Below are 26,595 nucleotides of genomic sequence, written 5' to 3'. Positions count from 1 at the left end.
TTTGACCTGAAGAAAGTCTGAAGATTGATGGAAAAGGAAATGAATCCCTTGCAGACTCTTTCTAGGTCATTTATTGTACCTTGTGAGATCTTTTGCTTCTGTAATTCGTTTGTGTGAATAAATTCAATCAGTAGTTTTAGCCTGTACCAATTGGGTCCTGAGTGTAATATTTTCCTTGGAGGAGAAATTCGGTATCGCCCCGTTTGGGGCGCAATTATCAGCCGGGCGCAAAGTTTAGTGCCTGGTGCCAATTATTGTCTCCGACTGCAAACTTGGCTTCTATCGCCCCTGGAGGCGATTGGAGCACTAAATCAGGCACTACACACCTCTCTTAAGGCGTTAAGGCCGAGGAGTGAGGCGCTACCTCAGCGCTGGCGAAGCTCATGTGATGTCAGTCAGCAATGGAACACAGACACACTGGCGCCGGCCAGTTCTTAAAGGGGAGGGTCGATGTTGCTCTATATCCACACCCTGCTCATTGCAGCCTTGAATCTTGGCCTGGAGAGACCTGTACATCAATTCTGCTGGAAAGAACAATGGAGAGGTCCAGGGCAAGAGCTCAGAGTGCAGCCCCCATAGTCTCTTCTAAATCGGTGCAAGGAAGGTCAAATCAAAATGAACCTGCAAAGTGCTGCTCAGTACCCAAAACTCCTTCACACAGTGTTGAATCTTTCCATAAGTCTCTCTCTCTCTCTCTCCGAATGCGTGGTGCAAAAATGTCGCCGACAATATAAGACAGGAAGCGGCCGCCTTTAAATAGTGCTCCCCCAGTCCCTTCCCGACTGCAAAACGTTCCCCTCAACCTGTCGTTGCTAGTGGCAAGCGGAAAGACAGGGGGCGCCACTCAATATCCGGCCTGGGGCGTTGCACACTCGAGTGATGTCACGATCTGCGGGCGCAAAAGATCGTGGCGGTAGTGTTTAGCGCCGCCGCAAAATGTCTGGTCAATTTCGCAAGCGGCGCAAACATTGCTGCGCCCGGGCGCTAGTTGCTTTGCACCCCATTAGCGCCCTCTTTGGCACTAATGGGAGGCGCAAAGCAACCGACTTTTCCCCCCCCCTTGTTTTGAGAGACAGAAGATGTGGTGGGAAACCTATTAGTTTTTTTTCTAAATATCTAGATTATTTTGGCTCTTGTATTTTAAATCACGTAAATGAGAGAGTCCCAATATCCCACCCTTCAAGAATGTTCACTGTTGTGTTGAGATCTAGGTAAGCTTTTAGGAACATAGGAGGAGGCCATTCAGCCACTCAAGCCTGACCTGCCATTCAATGAGATCATGGCTCATCTGTATCCTAACTTCATCCACCCACCTTGGCTCCATATCCCTTAAAATCCTTGGCGAGCATAAATCTATCAATCTTCGATTTAAAATTATTAATTTAGCTGGCATCTACTGCGGGCGAGAGTTTCACGCTTCTACCACTATCTTGCTATCTATCCTATCAATTCCTTTCAAAATCCTAAAAACCTCAATCATATCACCTCATACATAACCTTCTATATTTAAGGGAATACAAGCCTAGTTTATGTAATCTCTCCTCATCGTCTAACTCTTGGAGCCCTGGTCACATTCTTGTGAATCTGTGCTGCACTCCTTCCAAAGCCAATATATCCTTTTGGTGACTTGCCTAGAAAATGAACGGCAAAATCTGTATAGTAATTGTTGTCAGCTACGAGACTTGTATTGTACTTGCAATAGATCTCAATCCATTCATCAAAAGTGTTCGGATCATCACATCAGATATCATTTTAATTAATAAATTTGTTTCATAGTTTTTAAACAAAAGATGAACAAGTATAAAGGTAACTAATATATTTACAGTAAACATCATTCCCCATAACTCCAAGTGGACTGAAATAGTAAAAAGATTGCAACTCTGAAAGCTAAGCTAACTCATATTTTGTAAATAACTTGAAAATATTAGTGTTCCTTTTGCTTGAAATTCTTACCACTGTAGCAGCCTAATTAATTTACAACAGAAAATGCTGGAAATACTCAGCAGGCCAGGCAGCATCCGTGGAGAGAGAAACAGAGTTAACGTTTCAGGTCTGGGACCCTTCGTCAGAACTGGAAAAAGCTGGGGATGTAACAGATATTAAGCAGGTGCAGAGACCGGGGGGAGGGGGGTGGTTAGTGTCTGGGCACCTGCTTAATACCTGTTACATCTCCAGCTTTTTCCAGTTCTGATGAATGGTCCCAGCCCTGAAACGTTAACTCTGTTTCTCTCTCCACAGATGCTGCCTGACCTGCTGAGTATTTCCAGCATTTTCTGTTGTTATATCAGATTTCCAGCATCCGCAGTATTTTGCTGCTATTAATTTACACTTGTTTCTTAGAAATTCAAACCAATTTTTTTCATAAATTTCAAACAGATTTGGTTCTTTTCAAAGTGACTCTGACTTGAAGTAAACGGTTCTTTTGTATTTCCTGGAATAGTGTTAGCGAGACTCCCTAGGTTTTTGAAAAATCTGATCAATCTGCCATATACAAGCTGAACCAATCACACAGCACCGTTTAAGCTTGAATTATTTCTCACTGCAAACTGTAACCAAGAAAACTTGCCACAGGCTCGAGGGGCTGAATGGCCTATTCGTGTTTCTAGAAGCTTATCTGGATCTCAACACAACAATAGACATTCTTAAACCAGTGACACTTCAACGTCCTCTAGTGAGCCTATATCAATACAACGTTGCAAGTCAATGGCCTGTAATTTCCGATGGGAGACTACCTGCGTGCAGATGCCTCCTATCGGGGTGGGAAAAAAAATCTACACCCTTACCTGAGGGCTTCCGAGGTCCGGACACTTCCGCTCCTGGGCCTCTCCACAGTCGAAATGCGCAGGGCCCACGTATCCCAGGGGCGCAGGCAGTTCGCAAATGTCCCTGGGATCACGTGGGCCAAGGCCAGCCAATAGGAGAAGGGAATCCCCCTTCATACTTTTGACAGATAGACCTGTCAAATATATGAATGGAGATCACCCCAAAAACACAGTAAAATATTAAATAAATAAATAAAAATATCACATTTTTAAAATGAGTGAAAATTACATTCAATTAAATATTTTAAACAAAAATTTAATTTTTTGAAAAAATAATTTGTTTTTTACGGGGCTAAAAATAGACTTACCATTTTTTAAATTATAAATGAGTGAAAAAAATTTTTAAACTTTTTTTTCAACTCTTCTGCTGGCATAAGATTTCTAAGGGTTTTCTGCGGGCGGAGGTTCTCCAGAAAGCGGAACTCTCCTCCTGCAGAGGCCCTTCTCCAGGGCAGGCGTCCGATCTGCGCTTGGCATGCCTGAAACCGGCATTTCCGATGTCCCTACGGGTGTGTACACAGCACATACACACCCGTAGGCATCGGAAAATACAGGCCGTTATGTACTAAGGCTGGGAAATTCTTCAAAGCTGCTCCCACTCAGCCACTGTTGACTTCTCTGTTGCAGTCGGGTTGCCAACTCTGGTTGGAAGTATAGTTGAAGGTTTCATCACATGATCTCCCACTCCAACTGTGCCCAGTCACACAGCCTTCCCCCCCCCCCCCCATCCCCAGTACATTTACAACTAAATGTAAGTGTTAAAAGACATTTTTTTTCAAACAGCGCGCTCCCTATGATTTTTCTGCCTGTTTGCTTGCAGCAGCGTCCAGGAGATTAATCTTTTAATCCCTGGAGACTCCAGTACAATTCTGGAGAGTTGGCAACCTTGTGGTACCTTTAAATGGGGATTCTGCCGCACTTTGAGCGAAGTTACTGTGGCAGTGCAGGAAATTCCTAGCCTTTGATTGCATTTAAAGGGACAGACACTAATCAGAAGTAAACAACAATATCTCATTATTGAGATAGTCAGATATTACTGCTGAAAAGGGTAATTGTGAGCTCAGTGCTGTGACCCAGACTATCCGAGCACGAGGGGCATGAAATAAAAATATTGGGGATGAGCTTTACCTAATCCACCTGGTGGGAACAGGATGGCTGCGCAAGTTAAAGTTGCCTTTGAAAGATTAACGCCTCGTTCCTTCCCTGTTCGTGCCTGCTGCCCTCTCAACTGAGCCCTTTTTAAGCGACTAAGGCAGGAGCCTGATTTAATACATGGATAGCAGGGTCCTATGATGTCATTAGGATGCCAATGGCATTTTAACTGCCGACTGAGTGGGACAACATCCCTGCCCAGTGAAACCTGGCCTGCCAGCAGTCACCTCGTCTAACTGCCTCTTGTCAATGCCCATTTCACTTGGGCAGCTGGCTGGCGGGATGGGAATGAGCCCTGGGAGATAAAATAGCTCGGGACACAAATTGATGAAATGGGGTGGTGCTTGACCCTGACCCCACTTCCTGCCCGCCCGAAACCCGCTCCCGGTTAAAATCCCTCCCATTGTCTTAAAAACATCAGGAAGACAAAATAGATCCCTGTGGAAGTCCGCCAGTCACAGCCTGCCCCTAAGCAGAGATCTAGCCAATTATTTCAACCTACTGTTTGCTATTGCCGACCCTGATTTCAGTCCAACCAGTTAATCTGACATTAATTCCATGAGCCTTAATCTCTCGAAGTTTCACACATAAAGTACTTTATCAAGTAATTTTTAAAAGCTGCATAAATGATATCTAGTGGCCAGGTTTCACCCACTAATCTGCACACCTCCTCAGTAAATCTGTGAAATGTCAGGGCAATAAATTGGAACACTTTCTCATTTTGGACATCCTAGATATTCTGCTTTTGCAAATCGGGATGCATCCTTAATATGGTAGAACTGCTGCTTGCCACGGGGATGGATTGGGGGGTTGAGCTGAGCAATGGGAGGCCTGTCGCAATATAACACTGATGGCAAACACTGTGCTACCTGTGTAAGTTCCAAAATACAGTATATGCATTTTCTTCTGAATTTGGTACCTTAGCCTGTGCAATCAGCGGGTGCTACATAGGCTTTCAGGCCAGTTACATTTTAAATGCCTCCTGTACTGCCCATGTCAAAGTTGGTTGCCAAGGGTGACCAGGCAGATCCTGTCTTCCAGTGTTGCTGTAGACTGAATGATGGAAAATACATTGGGTGGCATGCGTGCATCATTTACATATTATAATATACCCTTCCGTAAATAGGTGAATCTATTGTGCATCCCCATCACTTCCTGCAGGAAACCCAGGAAGTGGCAAAGGAGAGTGGGGATTTGGCGGATCGGCTCCCATCGCATTTCCCCTTCCCCACATTCCCGCAAGTCCACTCGAGTTACGCTGGGGAGCTGGTGTAACTCGAGCAGAAAATCTCAACCCCACGGCATCCACATGAGTATAGTGCAGGGAAGGACAAAGTAATATGGCTTGATGATGATCTCTGAAGAGCACCCCCTACTGCTCCACTGTGAATTTGTATTTTCGCACATCAGATGCCTTTGTGCCCGAGTGAGATTGCCACTTAGTGCTCAATTAGCAGGACGCAGCCAAAACTTATTTTACCCAGGGCACTTAGGAGAGAGAGACACACACACATTATTGTGGGCTTACATAATTTTACATAATTTGTAATTCAGGAAAATCAAAATTACTGCCAGACTTGACCTAGGTTTAAACAAATATTGCTTCCATGCAGACTTCTATTGTGATTTCCAATTTTGCTGTCGTAGACATAACCGCGTGGCATTTGATCGATAGCAAACAAGTGAAATGGTTCTATTTCAATAAGGACTTGAAAAGCAATAATTTTTTTTTAAAAACCTCACTCAAATGCTGCAGAAGTTAGTGTTATCGCAACAATTAAGAACAACCTTAAGTTGTTACCATAGAGATGTTGGCTTAGCACTGTCCAAGATGGTGTGATTTTGGAAGAGCTTCAAAAATGATTTGTGACCATCCGGCATATAGAAATATAAGAATGTTTGAAGCAAGGCTTTCTGGGTTACAGGCCAGAGATCTCCGATGGCTATGTCTTTTTAATAAGTGAACAAAACTGAAATTAGACTTCACTTGTCTCTGAACATATTAGCATACTTTTTCAGTAAATATATTAAGGCCAAAAATGAAAGCCCAAAAACGTATTACAGGTAGACTATCCTTTATCCGAAAACCTCGGGACCAGCCGTGTTTCGGTTTTAGGAAAATTTCGGATTTCGGAAGGTGCGCGAAAACACTTCGGTTTTCAGAGGTAATTCGGTTTTCGGGAGTGCGGATAAAGGATACACTATCCCTTATCCGAAAGGGTGGGATAAATAACGACTATAAATACTGTAGTTACAGGGATAAATACTGTAGTACAGTTTATTTGTAAGGAAAACATTCAGTAAAACTTCAAACATGTACAGGTACAAACTAAGCTAAATACCTGTACATAAACATGCAATAAAGGTACATTACATCTGGCTTAGAGTCATAGAGTCATAGAGTAATACAGCACGGATAGAGGCCCTTCGGCCCATCGTGTCCGCGCCGGCCATCAAGCCCTGTCTAATCTAATCCCATATTCCAGCATTTGGCCCGTAGCCTTGTATGCTATGGCATTTCAAGTGCTCATCCAAATGCTTCTTAAATGTTGTGAGGGTTTCTGCGTCCACAACCCTTTCAGGCAGTGAGTTCCAGACTCCAACCACCCTCTGGGTGAAAAAGTTCTTTCTCAAATCCCCTCTAAACCTCCCGCCCTTTACCTTGAATCTATGCCCCCTAGTTATTGACCCCTCTACTAAGGGAAAAAGCTCCTCAGCATCCATCCTATCTATGCCCCTCATAATTTTGTACACCTCAATCATGTCCCCCCTCAGCCTCCTCTGCTCCAAGGAAAACAAACCCAATCTGCCCAGTCTCTCTTCATAGCTGAAGCGCTCCAGCCCTGGTAACATCCTGGTGAACCTCCTCTGCACCCTCTCTAACGCGATCACATCCTTCCTGTAGTGTGGTGACCAGAACTGCACACAGTATTCCAGCTGTGGCCTAACCAGTGTTTTATACAGCTCCATCATAACCTCCTTGCTCTTATATTCAATGCCTCGGCTAATGAAGGCAAGTATCCCATATGCCTTTTTTACCACCTTATCCACCTGTTCCGCCGCCTTCAGGGATCTGTGTACTTGCACACCCAGATCCCTCTGACCCTCCGTCTTGCCTAGGGTCTTTCCATTCATTGTGTATTCCCTTGCCTTGTTAGTCCCCCCAAAGTGCATCACCTCGCACTTTTCCGGGTTAAATTCCATTTGCCACTGTTCCGCCCATCTGACCAACCCATCTATATCGTCCTGCAGACTGAGGCTACCCTCCTCGCTATTTACCACCCTACCAATTTTTGTATCATCCGCGAACTTACTGATCATACCTTTTACATTCATATCCAAGTCATTAATGTAGACCACAAACAGCAAGGGACCCAGCACCGATCCCTGTGGTACCCCACTGGCCACAGGCTTCCAGTCACAAAAACAACCTTCGACCATCACCCTCTGCCTTCTGCCACTAAGCCAGTTTTGTATCCAATGTGCCAAGGCACCCTGGATTCCATGGGCTCTTACCTTCTTGACCAGTCTCCTGTGCGGGACTTTATCGAAGGCCTTACTGAAATCCATGTATACCACATCCACTGCGTTACCCTCATCCACACACCTAGTCACCCCCTCAAAAAAATTCAATCAAATTAGTCAGACATGATCTTCCCTTGACAAAGCCATGTTGACTATCCCTGATTAATCCTTGCCTCTCCAAGTGGAGACAAATTTTGTCCCTCAGAATTTTTTCCAATAATTTTCCTACCACTGATGTTAGGCTCACTGGCCTGTAGTTCCCCGGTTTTTCCCTACTACCCTTCTTGAATAATGGTACTACATTAGCGGTTCTCCAGTCCTCTGGCACATCCCCTGTGGCCAGAGAGGTCCTGAATATATGTGTTAGAGCCCCCGCAATCTCTTCCTTTGCCTCACACAGGCTTGAGGATCTTGGAGAAGATGGTACATCAGTGTTGTCATCATTGTCATCAGGTTGGAGTTGGACATCTGAAGATGGGCCAGGAACAGGATTCTCAAGTGATGAAGCAGCATTACACCTGGCTTGAGGATCTTGGAGAAGAGGGTACATCAGTGTTGGCATCATTGTCATCAGGTTGGAGTTGGACATCTGAAGATGGGCCAGGAACAGGATTCTCAAGTGATGAAGCATGACTACGACAGACGGCCTTTTTAAAGACTTCTTCCAGTGTCATCTGTCTCATTAACATTGGTTTCTGTCTAAGCAGTCTCTCTTTAATTGAGTAAACTTGCATAATCTCTTGCTCACTGATAAATGCACGTTTTTCAAGGCCAGCAATTAACTGATCACACATTGTCACCATATCGTCTATGGGGATTTTTTCACCTGTGTTCACAATGTCATCATCATCATCACTATTGTCCTCGTGCTTGTCTTTATTTAACACCATTTCAGCAATTTTCCCATCACTCAACGAATTCACAACAGGTGCATCATTGTCAATGTTCAGCACTTCTTCGATGTCAGCTTCCTCTAACGTATTTACACTTTCGGATGATAAACCTTTGGCGTAAGTGAGGAGGTTTGATATCATCATCTTCTCCTGACTGACAGGAAATCCTTCAAACTCGGCATCTGCAGGTCCATCTTCATGAAACATCGTTGAAGGCCAAAGTCTGTGCCAAGCATTTGTTAATGTTGGTTTGTCAACATCGTTCCAAGCATTAGCAACTGCATAAATGGCATCCTTAACATTGAATTCTTTCAGGAAGCTTTGGATTCCTTCGCCTCTGTTGATTGCATCAAGCATAGAGTTCAAAAAAAGTCTTTATACTTGCTCTTCATGGAGCGTAAAATTCCTTGGTCACAAGGCTGTATTAAAGATGTCACATTAGGGGGAAAGTTAATGCCGAAAACATAACTTTTCACAAGAAGTTCAGGAGGGGGATGTGCGGAGCAGTTGTCCAGGAACAATAAAATTTTGCAGTTTTCTTCCAGTCCAACTTGCCTGCAATGAGCTCGTGTCGCTGGTACGAAGTGGTTATTGAACCAGTGAGAAAATATTCCTCTGGTTACCCATGCTTTCCTGCTCGCATAATAATGCACAGGTAAATTGCATACACCTTTCAAACATCTCGGATGTTGGCTTTTTCCAATCACTACCAACTTTAACTTGTGTGTGCCTGCAGCATTGGCACACCCAAGAACAGTCAACCTGTCCTTAGCATCCTTAAAACCTGCTGGTGCACTCTCATCAGCCATTGCTAATGTTTTTCTAGGAACGTAGCGCCAGAACAGAGCTGTTTCATCATCATTGTAAATTTGTTCAGGACCGAGGTTTTCATCCGATATTATTTTTGCAAACTCATCTATGTAATTTTCAGCTGTTTCATGATCAGCAGAAGCTTTTTCACCACAGATTTTCAGATATTTTATACCATGACGCTTCTTAAATTTATGCAGCCAACCTTCTGAATATTCACACTCAACTTCAATGTTCAGCTCTTCATGGTATATTCTAGCTTGCTTCATGACCATCAAACCAGTCAGTGGCACACGTTCACCTCTGCGTTGTCGAATCCACTCAATCAGCACACGGTCAAGACCTTCATTTTTTGCCCTATGCAATGTTTTCCTAATTTTCATTAGTTTATGGTCATCACTGTCAGTGTAAAATTTCAACAACTTGTCTTTCTGTTTCTTTAAGTCATATACGGTGGTACTTCCCACACCATATTCTTCAGTAAGATGTCGCACAGACACACCACGATCAAGCTTCTGCAATAACTCCACTTTCTGCGATATCGATAATGAGCGATGCTTCCTTCTCTGCTTCTCACTGTTACCCATTGGGGTATCTGCAGCTCTTTTTAGCATTTTCACAAATTGTTAAAAGCCAGCAAATATCTAAGAGAGCAGCAAATAGCAGCAAATATCACACAGAGCAGCATAACACCTGCGTGGGTCACGCATCGGTAGCATCGGTAGCGTCGGGTCATGCTTTGCGCCACTTTCAGCTTTCAGAGGTTTTCTGGTTTCGGATGTGCGGATAAAGGCTGGTACACTATCTCTTATCCGAAATGGGGTGGGGGTCGGCGGGGGTGGGGTACGGCGGGGTGGGGTGGGGTGGGGTCGGGTTCGGCTGGGGGGTCGGGGGTGGGGGTCGGTGGGGGTCGTGGTCGTGCGCATTTCGGTTTTCAGAAGTCATGCTTTGCTCCACTTTCGGCTTTCAGAGGTTTTCTGGTTTCAGATGTGCGGATAAAGGCTGGTACACTTACGCTGAGCGATTTCGGTTTTCAGAAGTGCGGAAAAATGCTACACTATCCCTTATCCGGCTAGGCCTGTAAGTCGTGCGCCACTCTGGTCATGTCGTGCGCACGACTTACGCTGACCGGTTTTTAGAGGGTTTCGGTTTTCGGAAGTCCGGATAAAGGGTAGTCTACCTGTACTGCCTGAAAATATATTTTCCTTATTATATTTCTTGAAGATTAAACAGAAACTTCACACCTCTTTGATCCTTACAGTCTAGTGGTGACCAACTTCACTCATTGTCTGTTGTTGATCAACCTGTAACTTTGAAAGTTTACCACAGAGGGGCAATGGATGCTGAGATCGATAGAACCTTGTTAGGTAAGCGTATCAAGGGACATGGAACAAAGGCTAAATCATAGAGTTGAGGTGCAGACCAGTCACGGTCTAATTGAATGGTGAGTGGCCTACCCCTGTTCCTATGTTCATCCACTTTACCCCAAGAAGCCACATGTTGGCTGAGTCATGGCAATTCTTTGGCAATTAACCTTCTCTTGGATCCCTGTGGTCAGAATAGGGTTGGTTAGAGCTAGGTCGGAGGAAGGGTACGTCCATACGCCCAAATAACAACAGAAAATGTTGGAAAAACTCAGCAGGCCAGGCAACATCCGTGGAGAGAAAAAAGAGTCAATGTTTCAGGTCAAACCCTTTAGTCTTGACAAAGGGTTTCGACCTGAAACGTTGACTCTATTTTCTCTCCACGGATGTTGCCTGGCCTGCTGAGTTTTTCCAGCATTTTCTGTTATTTCGGATTTCCAGCATCTGCAGTATTTTGCTATCGTCAATTCGCCCAATCTGTTTTCCAGATCCATGCCTTATGCAGCAAGCTTATTAAGTAATGCTGGTTTACTAGTGTCTCTGAATGTTTATTGAGTTGCCTTGTGCTTCTTCTTGTCCTTCTAAATTCGGTATCGAGTTGAAATATTGGATGATTTTTGTTTTTTCTCCATCTGAGCCTAGTGAATCTAAGACCAATTGTAGTGCCCTTATTTCTGCTTCCACTGAGAGATATTGGCTCTGAATTTATGGTCAGTGGCAACGTGACGACGATCGCTGCTGACCTCGAAGAAAGCTTCCCAGAAAGACCGTGCGATCTCTGTGGCGAAAACGTTAGCTTTCTTGACCTTAATTTGATTGTAGCGTTGTCAAAAGGGGAGCTCCAGCATACAGCAGCAGTAATATAATAGCAAAATACTGCGGATGCTGGAAATCTGAAATAACAACAGAAAATGCTGGAAATACTCAGCAGGCCAGGCAGCATCCGTGGAGAGAGAAACAGGGTTAACGTTTCAGGTCTAGGACCCTTCGTCAGAACTGGAAAAAGCTGGAAATGTAACAGATATTAAGCAGGTGCAGAGGCGGGGGGTGGGGTTTAGGAGGGGAGGAAGGAATTGAAAGAACATACTGTGAAAATGTTGCAAATGGGAATGGCAAAATCATACTGCATGAAAAATGGGGGCAGGGATTATTATCTGAAATTGTTGAACTCCATGTTGAGTCCGGCAGGCTGTAAAGTGCCCAATCGAAAGATGAGGTGCTGTTCCTCGAGCTTACGTTGAGCTTCATTAGAACAATGTATTAGGCCGAGGACAGAGAGATCAGAGTGGGAGTGAAGTGGAGAATTAAAGTGACAGGCGACCGGAAGCTCAGGGTCACCCTTACGGACTGAACGGAGGTGTTCCGCAAAGCTGTCGCCCAATCTGCATTTGGTCTCCCCAATGTAGAGGAGACCGCATCGTGAGCAGCAAATACAGTATATTAAATTGCAAGAAGTACAAGTAAATCGCTGTTTCACCTGGAAGGGGTGTTTGGGGCCCCGGACAGTGGGAAAGGAGGAGGTACAAGGGCATGTGTTGCATCTCCTGCGCTTGCACGGGAAGGTGCCAGGTGAAGGAGAAGGGCTGTTGGGGGTGATTGAGGAGTGGACCAGTGTGTCGCGGAGGGAGTGGTCCCTTCGGAATGCTGAAAGGGGAGGTGAGGGGAAGATGTGTTTGGTGGTGCGATCATGTTGGAGGTGGCGGAAATGGCGGAGGATGATCCGTTGAATGTGGAGGCTGGTGGGGTGAAAGGTGAGGACAAGGGGAACCCTATCATGGTTCTGGGAGGGAGGGGAAGGGGTGAGAGCAGAAACATAGAAACATAGAAGATAGGAGCAGGAGTAGGCCATTCGGCCTCTCGAGCCTGCTCCGCCATTTAATGAGATCATGGCTGATCATCCAAATTCAGTACCTTGTCCCTGCTTTCTCCCCATATCCCTTGATCCCTTTAGCCTTAAGAAATATATCCAACTCCTTCTTGAATATATTTAATGAACTGGCCTCCACCGCCCTCTGTGGCAGAGAATTCCACAGGTTCACCACTCTCTGGGTGTAGAAATTCCTCCTCATCTCAGTCCTAAATGGCTTACCACTTATCCTTAGACTATGACCCCTGGTTCTGGACTCCCCAGCCATCGGGAACATCCTTCCTGCATCTAGTCTGTCCAGGCCTGACAGAATTTTATAGGTTTCGATGAGATCCCCTCTCAATCTTCTAAACTCCAGTGAGTATAAGCCCAATCGACATAATCTCTCCTCATTCGTCATTCCTGCCATCCCAGGTATCAGTCTGGTAAATCTTCGCTGCACTCCTTCCATGGCAAGAACATCCTTCCTCAGATAAGGCGACCAAAACTGCACACAATACTCAAGGTGCGGTCTCACCAAGGCCCTGTACAACTGCAGCAAGACATCTTTGTTCCTGTACTCGAACCCTCTTGCTACGAAGGCCAACATACTATTTGCCTTCTTAACCGCCTGCTGCACCTGCATGCTTACCTTCAGCGACTGGTGCACAAGAACACCCAGGTCTCTTTGCACTTCCCCTTCTCCCAATCTATTGCCATTCAAATAATAACCTGCCTTCCTGTTTTTGCCACCAAAGTGGATAACCTCACATTTATCCACATTATAGTGCATTTGCTATGTTGTGCCAGAAGTGCGGGAAATAGAACGGACACGATCAAGGGCCATGTCAACCACAGTAGAGGGGAATCCTCGGTTGAGGAAAAAGGAAGACATGTCGGAAGCACTGGTATGGAAGGTGGCATCGTCAGAACAGATGCGGCGGAGATGGAGAAACTGGGAGAATGGAATAGAGTCCTTACAGGAAGCGGGGTGGGAGGAAGTGTAGTCCAGGTAGCTGTGGAAGTCGGTGGGCTTGTAGTGGATGTTAGTCGAAAGCCGATCACCAGAAATGGAGACGGAGAAGTCAAGGAAGGGAAGGGAAGAGTCGGAGATAGACCATGTGAAGGTGAGCGAAGGGTGGAAATTAGAAGTAAAGTGAATGAACTTATCTAGTTCAGGGCAAGAGCAGGAAACGGCACCAATACAGTATTCGATGTACCGGAAAAAGAGGTGAGGGAGGGGACCTGAGTAGGACTGGAACAAAGAATGTTCCACATATCCCATGAACAGGCAGGCATAGCTAGGGCCCATGCGGGTTCCCATAGCAACACCTTTAATTTGGAGGAAGTGAGTGGAGTCAAAGGAGAAGTTGTTCAATGTGAGAACAAGTTCAGCCAGGCGGAGGAGGGTGGTGGTGGATGGGGACTGGTCGGGCCTCTGTTCAAGGAAGAAACAGAGCGCCCGAAGGCCGTCCTGGTGGGGGATGGAGGTGTAGAGGGATTGTACGTCCATAGTGAAAAGGAGACGGTTGGGGCCAGGAAACTGGAAACTGTTAAAGTGAAGGAGGGCGTCGGAAGAGCCGCGAATGTAGGTGGGAAGAGACTGGACAAGGGGAGAAAAAATAGAGTCGAGATAGGAAGAGATAAGTTTCGTGGGGCAAGAACAGGCTGAAACAATGGGTCTACCAGGGCAGTCCTGTTTGTGGCTTTTGGGAAGGAGGTAGAAGCGGGCTGTGGGGGGTTGGGGGACTATGAGGTTGGCGGCCATGGAGGGAAGATCTCCAGAGGAGATGAGGTCAGTGACACACTTAGAAACAATGGCTTGATGTTTGCTAGTGGGGTCATGGTCCAGGCGGAGGTAGGAGGAGGTGTTGGAGAGTTGCCGTTCAGCTTCCACACGGTAGAGGTCGGTTCGCCAAACAACAGCAGCACCACCCTTATCAGCAGGCTTAATGATAATGTTAGGGTTGGAACGGAGAGAACAGAGTGCTGCAAGTTCAGAGGGAGTTAGGTTGGAGTGAGTGAGGGGAGCAGAGAAATGGAGATGACCGATGAAAGATCTAGAGAGGGTAAGAAGCCAGAGGGAGGGGGTCCAAGTAGAATGAGAATTTAGAAAGCAAGAGAAAGGATCAGCAGTGCAGGGGAAGACTCCTGGCTAGAGAAGTGGGCACGGAGACAAAGGCGACGGAAGAAGAGCTCAGCATCGTGCCGAGCTCGAAATTCATTCAGATGGGGGTGTAAGGGGATGAAGCTCAGGCCTTTGCTGAGGACTGATCGTTCGGGGTCAGAGAGGGGAAGGTCAGAGGAGATAGTGAAAACACGGCAGGGGGTGAGATTGGAAGAAGGGATGGGATCAGAGGAAAGTAACGGGGAAGGTGGTTCTGGAAGGGCGTTAGTGTCCAAGAGTTGATGAAGCTTGCGAACCTTGACATCAGAAAGGAAGAAAAAAAGTTTTTTGTTGAAGCGTCGGATGAGTCGAAGGATGAAATGGAACTGTGAACCCGGACAGCTTTAAAATAGAGTGCGTTGGTGCTGCTGAAGAGAGAGGTCGAGGTTGTTCATGTGGCGGCGCATGGCGTTGAGCGTGGATATCAAGATGCGGCGAGAGCAGTGGTTTGAGGAACGATGAATATCGAAGAGATATTTGTAATCCTGGGTGGATCCGAAACATGAAGGGTGAACGTTCAGTTGGAATCCACGTGGAATAACTCTGAACTGGAGACAGTGATGTCATCAAGTTGTCTAAACAGCCAATCACATTGAAGAATTCTCACAGACAGCAAACCAGGAAATAAAAAGCAGCTTTTTTCAATTCACTTTACAAAATTTTTACAGAGAGCAAAATAAAGACTGGGACATGCACATGGGGTTAAGGTAGAAGCTGAAATATCATAAACAAACTTAACTTTAAAAAAAAAAAATCTTTTAAAATCTAGTAATTTTTATCATAATGTAGAGATTTGACATTCCACAAATATAAAATTATTTTTTCAGGGCCAGAACCGTTATTTAGCAGTCAATACACCGTTTAAACCCCAGTTGCACTTCTTTCAACAAGGCTTGACTTTCTATGGTGTGTTTAACAGCGATATTCGAGCGGAAAAGGGGATATTTATGTCAGCTCAAGTGATTTCACTGATTGCCAGCTATGGGGAGTTTCACAGCGCAGGAGCAGGGAATGGCTGATTGCAATTTCAGGATTTCTGCATTTACCTGCGCATGCGCTAAATCCTGAAGTTGCGGTCAGTTTCAGAGGGGTAATGACGCTGAAGGCTGACAGTTTCATTGTCATTATCACCGCAAAATCCGGGCCCATTTAACTCAACATTGAGTAGTGTGTAAATCTGGGACCATCCTCACCTGAATGATTCAGCTACTCTGGATAAACCCTCTAAGCTGTTGAGGGAGCCCCTTTTATCTAAATCTTGACCGATGAACGTGCAGTTATGTATTACAACATAGGCAGAGCAGACATGACAAGAACTCTCAGTTAATCTAAGGTCCTGGTAACCTTCAAGAAAACTTGTTGAGGAAATAGATCATGTGTGTCATGGGTCCTGTCCTATTTTCTCCTTCCCACAGAGAGTAATAGTTCCTTTTAATATTGGATTTTGTGTTTCTGTGTGAAATAGTTTGATTTATTTTGATACGTGCACAGAAGTGCGAGTCAGTAGCTTGTTATGCCACAGACATCAATGCCCTGGTCAAATGCAATCGTATGTAAAGTATATCCCATGTTAACAGGTCAGTTTGGTTCTTTTTACAAATGTAATCATCTGCAAACGACTTCTCAGTACAGTAAGCAAGTATAGATTTCCATATTATAAGTAATTAAAAAAATCAGGTAACTTCAATAAACAGTGTTTATTGATCGAATCAATGCATTTTATATTACTTTCTATTTTACCTACCTTTCTATTTTTACTAACATAAAAACTATAGATGTAACAAGATTAGGAAAAGAAATTTGGTTGAAACATTTGAGCACAAAACCACATCAATCTTTCTGACGGGGTGCTCCCAAGAAAATACAAAACAGATGGTGGAATATAAGGTTCTTGTAAATTTAAACTGGCTGCCCTCGAGGTATCCTATAGTAAAGCCTGCTGGTAAAATACGGTTCCCTCTCTGGGTTTGGTATGACTGCTGAACCATTTATTGCGCAATGGTCAGGATATCTGTACTTTGATGATGTAAAGCAACATTTTTGTCTGACTGTTGCCAATCCCAAACCTGACTTAATCTCTAGCGATCATCTTCCTCACTAAATTTAATCATGGATGAAATATTATGGTGCTAATATCATTGTCAGAACATTGTAGTCTTGAATCTTTACAGTCCTTAATTAAAAGAAAACACAACATTTATCAGTTCTTCTTTCAGCTTCATTGCTTGGCGTGATTTATTGTAACGATTAAGATGTTTCCTAATGCAGTCGGAGAGAACGTACACCCACCATTACCAAGAGCCTCATTCTTGTTTTTTAACTCTCCTTTTCCCTGTACTCTGCTGTTCTTATACCTTATTGGGGTGACCTTTGCATGATGGGGATTTATTTTTTGTGATTTATTGATTGATTATTATCTATTTTTGAATATAATTCTTTGCCTATAATAACACATAGATCTACATTACACATTGAGGTAGTGGGTGAGCTTTCCCGAGTGGTTTGGGTCATGAGTGACACTAGAGATTGATTCCAGAAGGCATTATTGGTGCGTACGGCAGGCCTTTTGGTTGTGCCGCTAAAGCTTTTACAGTTACTCCTTTTGAATGAAGTAGAGCATGCTGTAGACTATGACCTATTGGGGTTGTTACTGAGATGGGGCATTTCATTTCTCAATTTTACGGAATGCTAGAAGTGCGGTCTTAACAACAGCTGAATTTTATTACAAATTGCTAAACCATGCCGTGACTGTCATACCACTGATATTAGCGACGTACAAAGATTGCACCATATTTTAATTACATGTTTACCCATACACAATTTCTATTTTGCCTCATTACAACAGCAACAGCCATTTGCATTCACAGCAGCGTTATCAAACAAAAATTGACACCGAGCCACATAAGGTGATATTAGGGCGAAGAGGTAGGCTTTAAGGAGCATCTTAAAGGAGGAGAGAGAGGCAGAGAGGTTTAGGGATGGAAATTATTGTTACAGTATGGTGTTTGATGTGGTGGAAGAATTTTCATAGCCCACCAGCCACAGCCCTGTGCCTCCATTTAGTCGTAGGCAGTAGTGGCAATTTGATGCCATTCACTCTGTTCAGTATTTATAGAGAAAAACAATTGGATCGAGCACTGGCACAAATGCTCTCAAAATAAACAGGTTTATCGTTTGATAATGTTTGCCTTCTATGCATAGCAGAAGCTTTAATGTTTAGTTTGAAGAGTAATAATTTGCCTCCTCCATTTAATCTCATCTGTTCTGAGACATTAATTTACCTCATCAGAATCTGTAGTGGTGATTTGGAAAGGCTCCACTCCTGACAGGAGTGCCCGTTGGAGATAGGGCTACACCGTTATCGGACTCACTTTGTGACCCATGCTCCTGTTTAGCAACGCTTCATGCTGGGAGTGGAACTTTGCAAAATGTCCCCTTTCTAAAGGTCCCAACTGTAGGAATTAACGAATTCCTACGAATAACTGAGATCGACACAGGAGAGCAATTAAACAGGTCTTTACTCAAAGGAGATGCCACAGGGACTGCCTGGGCAGCCCCGTGGTTTGTGACGTGATGTCATCGCGTTTGCCCACATTTTCCCGCGCTCTTAAAGGGGCCACGCCCCGTACATGCAAACTCTATATACAAAACACAGTAATGCCTAACACAATGGTACAGGTTTAGGCTGGTGTTAGAACATCGTTAAAGAGAATTATATACAGTTATCCAGAGTCATTCAGTGGTTCTGCCACACAACTGTCTTTTTTCATTACTGAATCACTAGAATTATCTGGATTCATGTCTGTGCTGAATTAAGTGAATTGTCTTTTGCTATGATAAGTTCAGGTGCACCTTCGCTGTCTTTTTCAACTTCAGTTATCATTATTACAAAATTACAGTCACCTCTAGTGTCTCATTTTTAGCTGCTGACTACAGTTGTCTAATGGAATCTGTTAAGATCATTAAGTGGAGTTTCCTCCCTTTACTATGATTCTGGGGAAATATTGATGGCTTTCTAAGTAACCAGAAAAAAATAAATGAGCTCCTCCAGTTTATAGATTAGTCCCCAGGTCTACTTAGAGATAATGTGATGTAGCCAAAGCTCCTGTGCAGTGACTAGACCTCACCAGCGTAATTCAAAGACAATCCAGTCAGGCACATTTTTCATATTTTAACCTTGTGAAAAGTAAGCTGTCACCTAGAATTGCCAGGGTAGCACTTCGTGTGAGGTGCATATTGATTGGCAGTTTTTGTTGGAAAGCTTCACACAGAATGAAAGTAGGACAGATAAAGCAGCAGCCCATCGTCCATACCTACACCTCTTGTTCCCCAGCATCAATGATTATCCTTCACCACTTCTGAATAATGTTGTTCGCGTGTAATATATTCTGCTGAGATTTTTTGTTGATTAATTTGAACTCTCATAATGGTCATCTGTATGTACTTTTCTATCATTAATGTTTCTATTGCATTCAACAATTATTTTATGAGTGGTGATATTCTGCAATACGTTATTTTTAAATTCTGTAATACATTGGTTTTCCAGAATGGATGTTGGTGATTGGAAATTTTAAATTGGAATGCGGAGTAGTTGTCTTGCATACAAAAGTGATGGACTGTTCCAGCTCACTTTCTAAGGGACAAACTGATCCAGAAAGTGAACAGTTCCAATTTTATTCATCTCAGTGTCAGCTGTGGCTCAGTTGGTAGCACACTCGTCCCTGAGTCAGAAGGTTGTGGGTTCAAGTCCCACCCCAGAAACTTGAACACATAAAGCTATGCTGACACTCCAGTGCAGTGCTGAGGGAGTGCTGCACTGTCGGAGGTGCTGTCTTTCGGATGAGACGGGGAGCACGGTGGCATAGTGGTTAGCACTGTTGCCTCACAGCGCCAGGGACCCGGGTTCGAATCCGGCCTCGGGTGACTGTCTGTGTGGAGTTTGCACATTCTCCCCGTGTTTGCGTGGGTTTCCTCCGGGTGCTCCGGTTTCCTCCCACAGTCCAAAGATGTGCGGGTTAGGTTGATTGGCTATGATAAATTGATCCTTAGTGTTAGGGGGATTAAATACGTGGGGTTACGGGGATAGGGTGGGATATGTGTTGGTGTAGGGGTTACGGGGATCGGGTGGGATATGTGTCGGTGCAGGCTCGATGGGCCAAAATGGCCTCTATCTGCACTGTGGGGTTTCTGTGATTGCTGTGATTGCTGTGAAACCGAGCTCCCGTCTGCCCTCTCAGGTGGACGTAAAAGATCCCATGGCACTATTTTGAAGAAGGGCAGGGGAGTTATCCCTGGTGTCCTGGCCAATATATCTCTCTGAACCAACATAACAAAAACAGATTATCTGGTCATTCTCACATTGCTGTTTGTGGGACCTTGCTGTACGCAAATTGGCTGACAACAGTCCACTTCAAAAAGTACTTCATTGGCTGTAAAGTGCTTTGAGACGTCCGGTGGTCATGAAAGGCGCCATATAAATGCAAGTCTGTCTTTCTTTTCATTCTGAAGGAAGGTATCAGACCTCCTGTCTGTCCCCGAGTTTTTTATAATTTTGCAATCTGATTTGTGATTTACTGCTTTCAACCTTTTGGTTTCAATGACTGTCCCCTTTATGAATATTTGGCCGAGTCTCTTATCATCGACTTTTACTTATTACTTTTGGATAATAGACACTAGTGGGAACTTGCCACTATTGCAAGCTTCACATTTGTAAGATTCCATCTTTGTTTTTCTGTATCTGAGAATGAAATCGTAACCTGTGATATTTCTTGCAAGGTTTATTGATATTCCACTAATGTTCCAGTGTTTGAAGTGTTAAATGTTGTTAGTTAAAAGAAATTACATTTATATAGGCCCGTATTTTCCGATCCCTATGGGTGTGTACGAGCTGCGAACACACCTGTAGGGACCTCACAATTGCCGGTTTCAGGCATGCGAAGAATCCTCTTGACAGATCGGGCGCTTGTCCTGGAGAAAGGCCTCTGCGGGTGGATAGTTCGCTTTCTGCAGAACCTCCGCCCGCTGAAAACCCTTAGAAATCTTACGTCTGGTAAGGCCTACTTTTACCAGCATAAGAGTTTAAAAAAGTTAAAAAAAAAATTTTTCACTCATTTATAATTTAAAAATACTTTTAAAAAAGGCAAGTTTATTTTTAGCCCCGTAAAAAAACTTTGATTTTTTTTCAAAAAATTAAATTTTTGTTTAAAATATTTAATTTAATGTAATTTTAACTAATTTTAAAAATGTGATTTTTCAAAAAATGTATTTAATGTGTTGATGTGTTTTTGGAGTGATCTCCATTCATACTTTTGATAGGTCTAAGCTGTCAAAAGTATGAAGGGAGATTCCCTTCTCCCATTGGTTCCCCATGGCCCACGTGATCTGAGGGACGCTTGTGAACCGCCTGCGCCTCTGGGACACCTGGGCCCTGCGCAATTCGATTGTGGAGAGGCCCAGGAGCGGAAGTGTCCGGACCTCGGGAGCCCTCAGGTAAGGGCATAGATTTTTCCTAGATCGGAGGCCTCCGCACGCAGGAAGCCTCCGATCGGGAAATACGGGCCATTGTGTCTTTCTTGTCTGCAGAATGCCCCAAAGTCCTTCGCAGCCAATGAATTACGGTGGAAGTGTAGTTAGCTATGTAGGCAAATGCAGCAGCCAATTTGTGCACAATATCCCACAAACAGTAAACAACTATTTGGTCAGCTCTGGCGCTGATTGGTTGAGGGATACATTTTTCCGGGACACCAGGAGAACTCTCTCCTCTTTGAATAGTGCCGTGGCATCTTTTACATCAGCTGAACAGGCTGACAGACAGGGTCGCGGTTTAACGTCTCATCCAAAAGATGGTACCTCTGATAATGTAGCATTCCCTCAGTACTGCGCTGAAGGGTCAGTGTCAAATCTGTCAAATTTTGCTGGCGCCTTCAGGAGGTAGCACCGTCCCCAGCAGCAACATAAACTCTGCCAGTAAAGGGAGGGATTGCAGTCTCTTCATGAGATCACAAGATAGGTTTGGATGAAGAAGGATCTTTAGCATATTTGATCTCATCCTACACTGTCATCTTCTCATTACAGAATCTGGCGCTTTCTTAGAGGAGTTCGGTAGCCTTACCTCAACCAGATTTCCTCACAACCTGCTCAAGCTGTTCATCACCTGTGTAAAGAATTAGGAGGAAAAATTGGGTTGCGCACATTTTGGGGCACTAACCAAAAAAGTTAGCACCCCTCCTTGCCATAAATTCAGTAGTAGTGCCCCAAGCAGGAGGTGGGGGCTCTACTGGAAAGCGCTCCACCTCCTGCTTGGGGGCGCTACTACTGAATTTCGCGGCGCTACGGGCTGCAGCGTCACGCGAGGTGTCACGTAGTGCCGCTCCATTGCAGGCCTCCTCCCCTGTTTAAAGGGGAGGGGCCTAGCGCTGCACGCACCAGGGAGCGGGGTGCCGGGCTGAGCGATCACGGTCGTCGGCCAAAATAAAAATGGCTGCCCGACATCTGCCCTTTAACTTGCGGCGGTGCTGTCGCTACAAAACCGCCCCCTGATCCTGTTGCACATATCGTGCGGCGATAGGTCAGGGGCGCAAGGGAGGTTTGCGGCCGGGGCGCTGCGCACGGCGATGATGTCATCGCTGGTGGCGCTACTGCTGGTGCTAACCTCCCACTGAATTTCGCGGGAGGTGTTAGCAGCGCTGTGCCCGGCGCTAGGCTATTTGCACTAACGAGAGGCGCAAACCAACTCAATTTTTCCCCCTTAGTATCTGACACTGCCCTAAATTTGCCGTTCACAACCCCGAACCTGTGCTCACTTATCCTGGCCTATTTGCAAGTAATATTTCAGGTTTAAGCTCTGGAATTCTTTCCCTAATTCTCTCCGTTTCTCTACCTCTCTCCTCCTCCTTTAAGACGCTCCTTAAAACCTAGCTCTTTCACCTGTCCTAATATCTCCTTATGTGGCTTGTTATTAAAAAAAATTTCATAATGCCCCTGTGAGGACATTTTACGACATTAAAGGCACTATATAAATGCAAGTTGTTGTTTACGTTATCTATTCTTTTAAGTAGCTTACGCACATCTACGGGACCCCGCTGAGATGTCTCTTTTTTTGAGACTGAGGAACCTTGGCTCATCAGGTTATTCCTCATACCTCTTCCCTATAACGTTGTCTCCTCTCTGCTACCTCTTGGGCCCAAACGGCCCCTTTATGTCTCAAGTGAGCAGAATTGTACGCAGTACTCCTGGTGCTAACACCTTGAGCATGCTCACCTGGTAGACATCAGCAATGCGTTTTTTTTTTCTTCCCACTTACTGGCTGATATGGACCTCACCCAGTCACTGAGGACAGTCGGGCAGCCAGGCAATAAAATCGTAAACAGAGCTTGGTTTTGTGCGTGTTGTTCTGGTGCTTTTAATTGCCCTGAAATTTAACCCAGTGCAGGTCACAAAATCCCTGGGCGTCATAGCGCCTATTTTCAGAACTGCTTTAAGGAGAGGTGATCTTAAAAAGCAAGGTTTCTGTTATTTCTGTCTATTGTCCTGGACTCCGGCTAAGCGAACAGGATAAATGACTTTTCTATGGTCTCTGTCAAAGCAGTTCCTCGGATAAGCGCTAGGTTGGGAGTGCTGAAACATGGCCTTACTTAATGTTGTATTGTGTTTTGTAATTGTATTTCCCTCCTTCCTATCAGCTAGGAGTTTCTCCTCTATTCACCGCTGTGCATCCCGGCACAGTTGAGCTTTGCAAGCCACTGTTCAGAAGAAGCCTGATGTGAATGTCCACTGAGACAGGGCTTTGAACCCAGGTCACTCAGTCGTGGCACGTTTGAACAATTTGACCTCTATTCACTCACACACCACTGAAAATCTGATGTGCTGTGTTGATAGAGAGTGGGGGAGTGTTGCTTTCATAAATTATTTCCTGCGAGAATACATTCTTATAATTATTGTTCGCATTAGAGTCTTGCATTGCATTTTTTTGGACAGTGTAGCTAATGTACTGCAGCAGTTAACTGCTGATTCAGTACCTGTGACAGCCATTTCTGACGGTGTGCCAGAGTGATTATGCACAGCTCTTTCTTCCAGCCTGACAGATTATTACGTATAACAGGAATCTATTCTATTTGGTTCTGCAGCAATATGTCTCTATGCGGGTCAGAAGCTTGCTGAAGGGCAGCGAGCATTGAAATCCAACTGTCGGGAATGCAGAGTAAGTATGACATTTTATTTTGTATCCAGATTCTGCAACACACAATCACCAAATTATATCACATTATTTATTAAACGTGGGGACAGTTTGAACATGTAAAACTAACAATCTATAACGGGGTGTGACTGCAAAGAGATGTTCATTTACCACAATCAGTTTCCCAGCTCCAGTCGCACAGACAGAACTTGGCTGTTTTTAAATTGCCTTCACCCGACAGGCATTGTTCTTAAATCCACCGATGACAATATTTTACATCAACACCAACAAAAAAAAAAGTGATCATGTGGGTAAAACTAACTAGCCCATCTAGCCTGCTGCTTTCTGGAACGATGTCAAACTGCAACCCTGATGTGCCTAATGAGTAAACAGAATAATTGCTGTGGGCGCTGATGCCTTTGGCTCCTTGGAGGGACCTTTGTAACTCACTTGCTCCAGATCTGTGACACTTGTGAAAGAACAATAGGCTGCACCATCACCAGCAACTGCTTTAATCGTCACTGCATTTTATGTCCTGGTAACTCTTGGAGGACTGGAGCAGAATTTCTGTGTTGACTCTGAAAGTTGCACTAATGTTTGTTCAGTGTATTACGAACAGATCTTCATGAATAGAACTCTGTATACAAATCAAATAGTCCATCATCTATATGGAGGAAGTCGCCTAGGAATGATGTCTCATCAAGGACTAAATCCATACCTGGTAATCCAACTTGTCTCAGCTGTATATGTTGCATTATTCAGGATATATCCTCAGTTCTTTCAGTTAGCACTGGGTCAGCACATTAAGGATTTTGATTTCCATTGTATACTGGTTCTTCGTGCATAGTTATGCAAGTGTTTTTCTTGTCCGTTTTCTATTGCATTTTGCAATTATCTTGATTTGGTGGCTGCCCTTCACACTTTCATGCCTACGGGGTTTTGGTTTTGTTTAGTCGAGTTTGCCCTCCTGATTCCTGTCAATGCTGACTCCTCGATTTAAGATTTGTGTTGAACGTCTTGGATCCGGCCCAGCACCTGTTTTTACATGGCCTTCTGATGTTATGTGCAGTCTACAAGTGCAAAGCTTGTTCCAAGTGTAGGAAGAGGGGTTCAGTACGACAACCTCGTTTTCTGGATATCCGAACATGATGGCCCCAGGTATGAGGCGCTTTGAGAGCTACACCAAAAAAATGTAGCCTTTCCATTGCAGGCCAAATGGGGAAGTGATTGGGGGCAGGAATTGTTCATGTGGATGGCCGATCAACAAGCTATCAGCTGAGCAATGCTCTGTGATGACTTCAGCTCGGAGTCCTTAATGACTCCCGTCACCTGCTTCAGCATCAGTTACAAGGCTGCAAAACCTCGCAGAGTGATAGAAATGATTAATGCGTATCTTGGACTTGAACCCCATTAAGATCACAATTTCAAATTCTGGCACACACTAAATGTAGTGTTGATTAGCTGGAAAATCCCAACATTATTACACGCCCTCAATCAATGTAAGAAATATATTAGAATTTACTGTTGTATCTCTAGGGTTTAATATGTGATGCCATATTTGAGTTGACTTACATTAGCCAACATGAATAATATTAATTATGGTTATATTCTCCCAACAGCCTGAATAAAGTGCAGCATCAGTTCAAAACCATTTAACTCTTGGGTCACCAGAGATCAGGAAATGAATGGCAACAGAGCTGCATCTCTAACATTACTTTCTTTTCTTAACTCTTTGAGTGCAAAGATTCAACAACAACTGTTGTTGTTTAAAGATTCATAAGAACATAAGAACATAAGAAATAGGAGCAGGAGTAGGCCAATCGGCCCCTCGAGCCTGCTCCACCATTCAATAAGATCATGGCTGATCTGATCCTAACCTCAAATCTTCTATCACTCTGCATCCACCCGAACCCATGTGATCTCCCGGGAGAGGCGAAAAACCAGATAAAGACCCAATGGCCAATTTGGGAGAAAAAAATCTGGGAAATTCCTCTCCGACCCATCTAGGCGATCGAAATTCTTCCAGGAGATCACTCTGTCCCTATATTTTCTACAGTACTTACCTTCTGTAAAGGCGATCTCCACCCCAGCCAGGAACAGGAATAAAACCATCTCCTGAAATCTAACAGAATTAGAACACAGTAGGAGCAGAACAAGGCTACACGGCCCCTGGGCCCGCTCCACTACCCACAGGGCCATGACCATTCCGAACCCAGACTCATGTCCAATTTCCTGCCCGCTCCCCGTAACCCTTTATTCCCTTTACTTCTAGGAAACTATCTATTTCTGTTTTAAATTTATTTAATGATGTAGCTTCCACAGCTTTCTGGGGCAGCAAATTCCACAAACCTACCACCCTCTGAGTGAAGAAGTTTCTCCTCATCTCAGTTTTGAATGAGCAGCCCCTTATTTTAAGATTATGCCCCCTAGTTCTAGTTTCACCCATCATTGGGAACATCCTCACCGCATCCACCCGATCAAGCCCCTTCACAATCTTATATGTTTCAATAAGATCGCCTCTCATTCTTCTGAACTCCAATGAGTAGAGTCCCAATCTACTCAACCTCTCCTCATATGACCACCCCCTCATCCCCGGGATTAACCGAGTGAACCTTCTTTGTACTGACTCGAGAGCAAGTATGTCTTTTCTTAAGTATGGACACCAAAACTGTATGCAGTATTCCAGGTGCGGCCTCACCAATACCTTGTACAACTGCAGCAATACCTCCCTGTTTTTATATTCCAACCCCCTAGCAATAAAAGCCAACATTCCATTGGCCTTCTTAATCACTTGCTGCACCTGCATACTAACTTTTTGAGTTTCGTGCACCAGGACCCCCA

The 26,595-nt window shown here is 44.5% G+C and overlaps 1 protein-coding gene across 1 annotated transcript in view; it reads left to right on the top strand.

The window, feature by feature from the left end:
* Window positions 1-26,595, top strand: part of LOC147107099 (protein kinase C-binding protein NELL1-like) — a 974,256-nt gene that overhangs the window by 233,425 nt on the left and 714,236 nt on the right. Inside the window, exon 10 of the mRNA XM_086008154.1 lies at window positions 23,705-23,778. Coding sequence (XP_085864280.1) covers window positions 23,705-23,778 — 74 coding nt within the window. The remainder of the gene's footprint in view (window positions 1-23,704; window positions 23,779-26,595) is intronic.

The sequence above is a fragment of the Somniosus microcephalus genome, chromosome 15, assembly GCF_052327205.1.
Source record: "Somniosus microcephalus isolate GS21.2 chromosome 15, FLI_Smic_1.0, whole genome shotgun sequence".
In the NCBI taxonomy this organism is placed as follows: domain Eukaryota; kingdom Metazoa; phylum Chordata; class Chondrichthyes; order Squaliformes; family Somniosidae; genus Somniosus; species Somniosus microcephalus.
The sequence above is the reverse complement of the archived record's forward strand: the minus strand, read 5'-3'. Positions and strand labels throughout refer to the sequence as shown.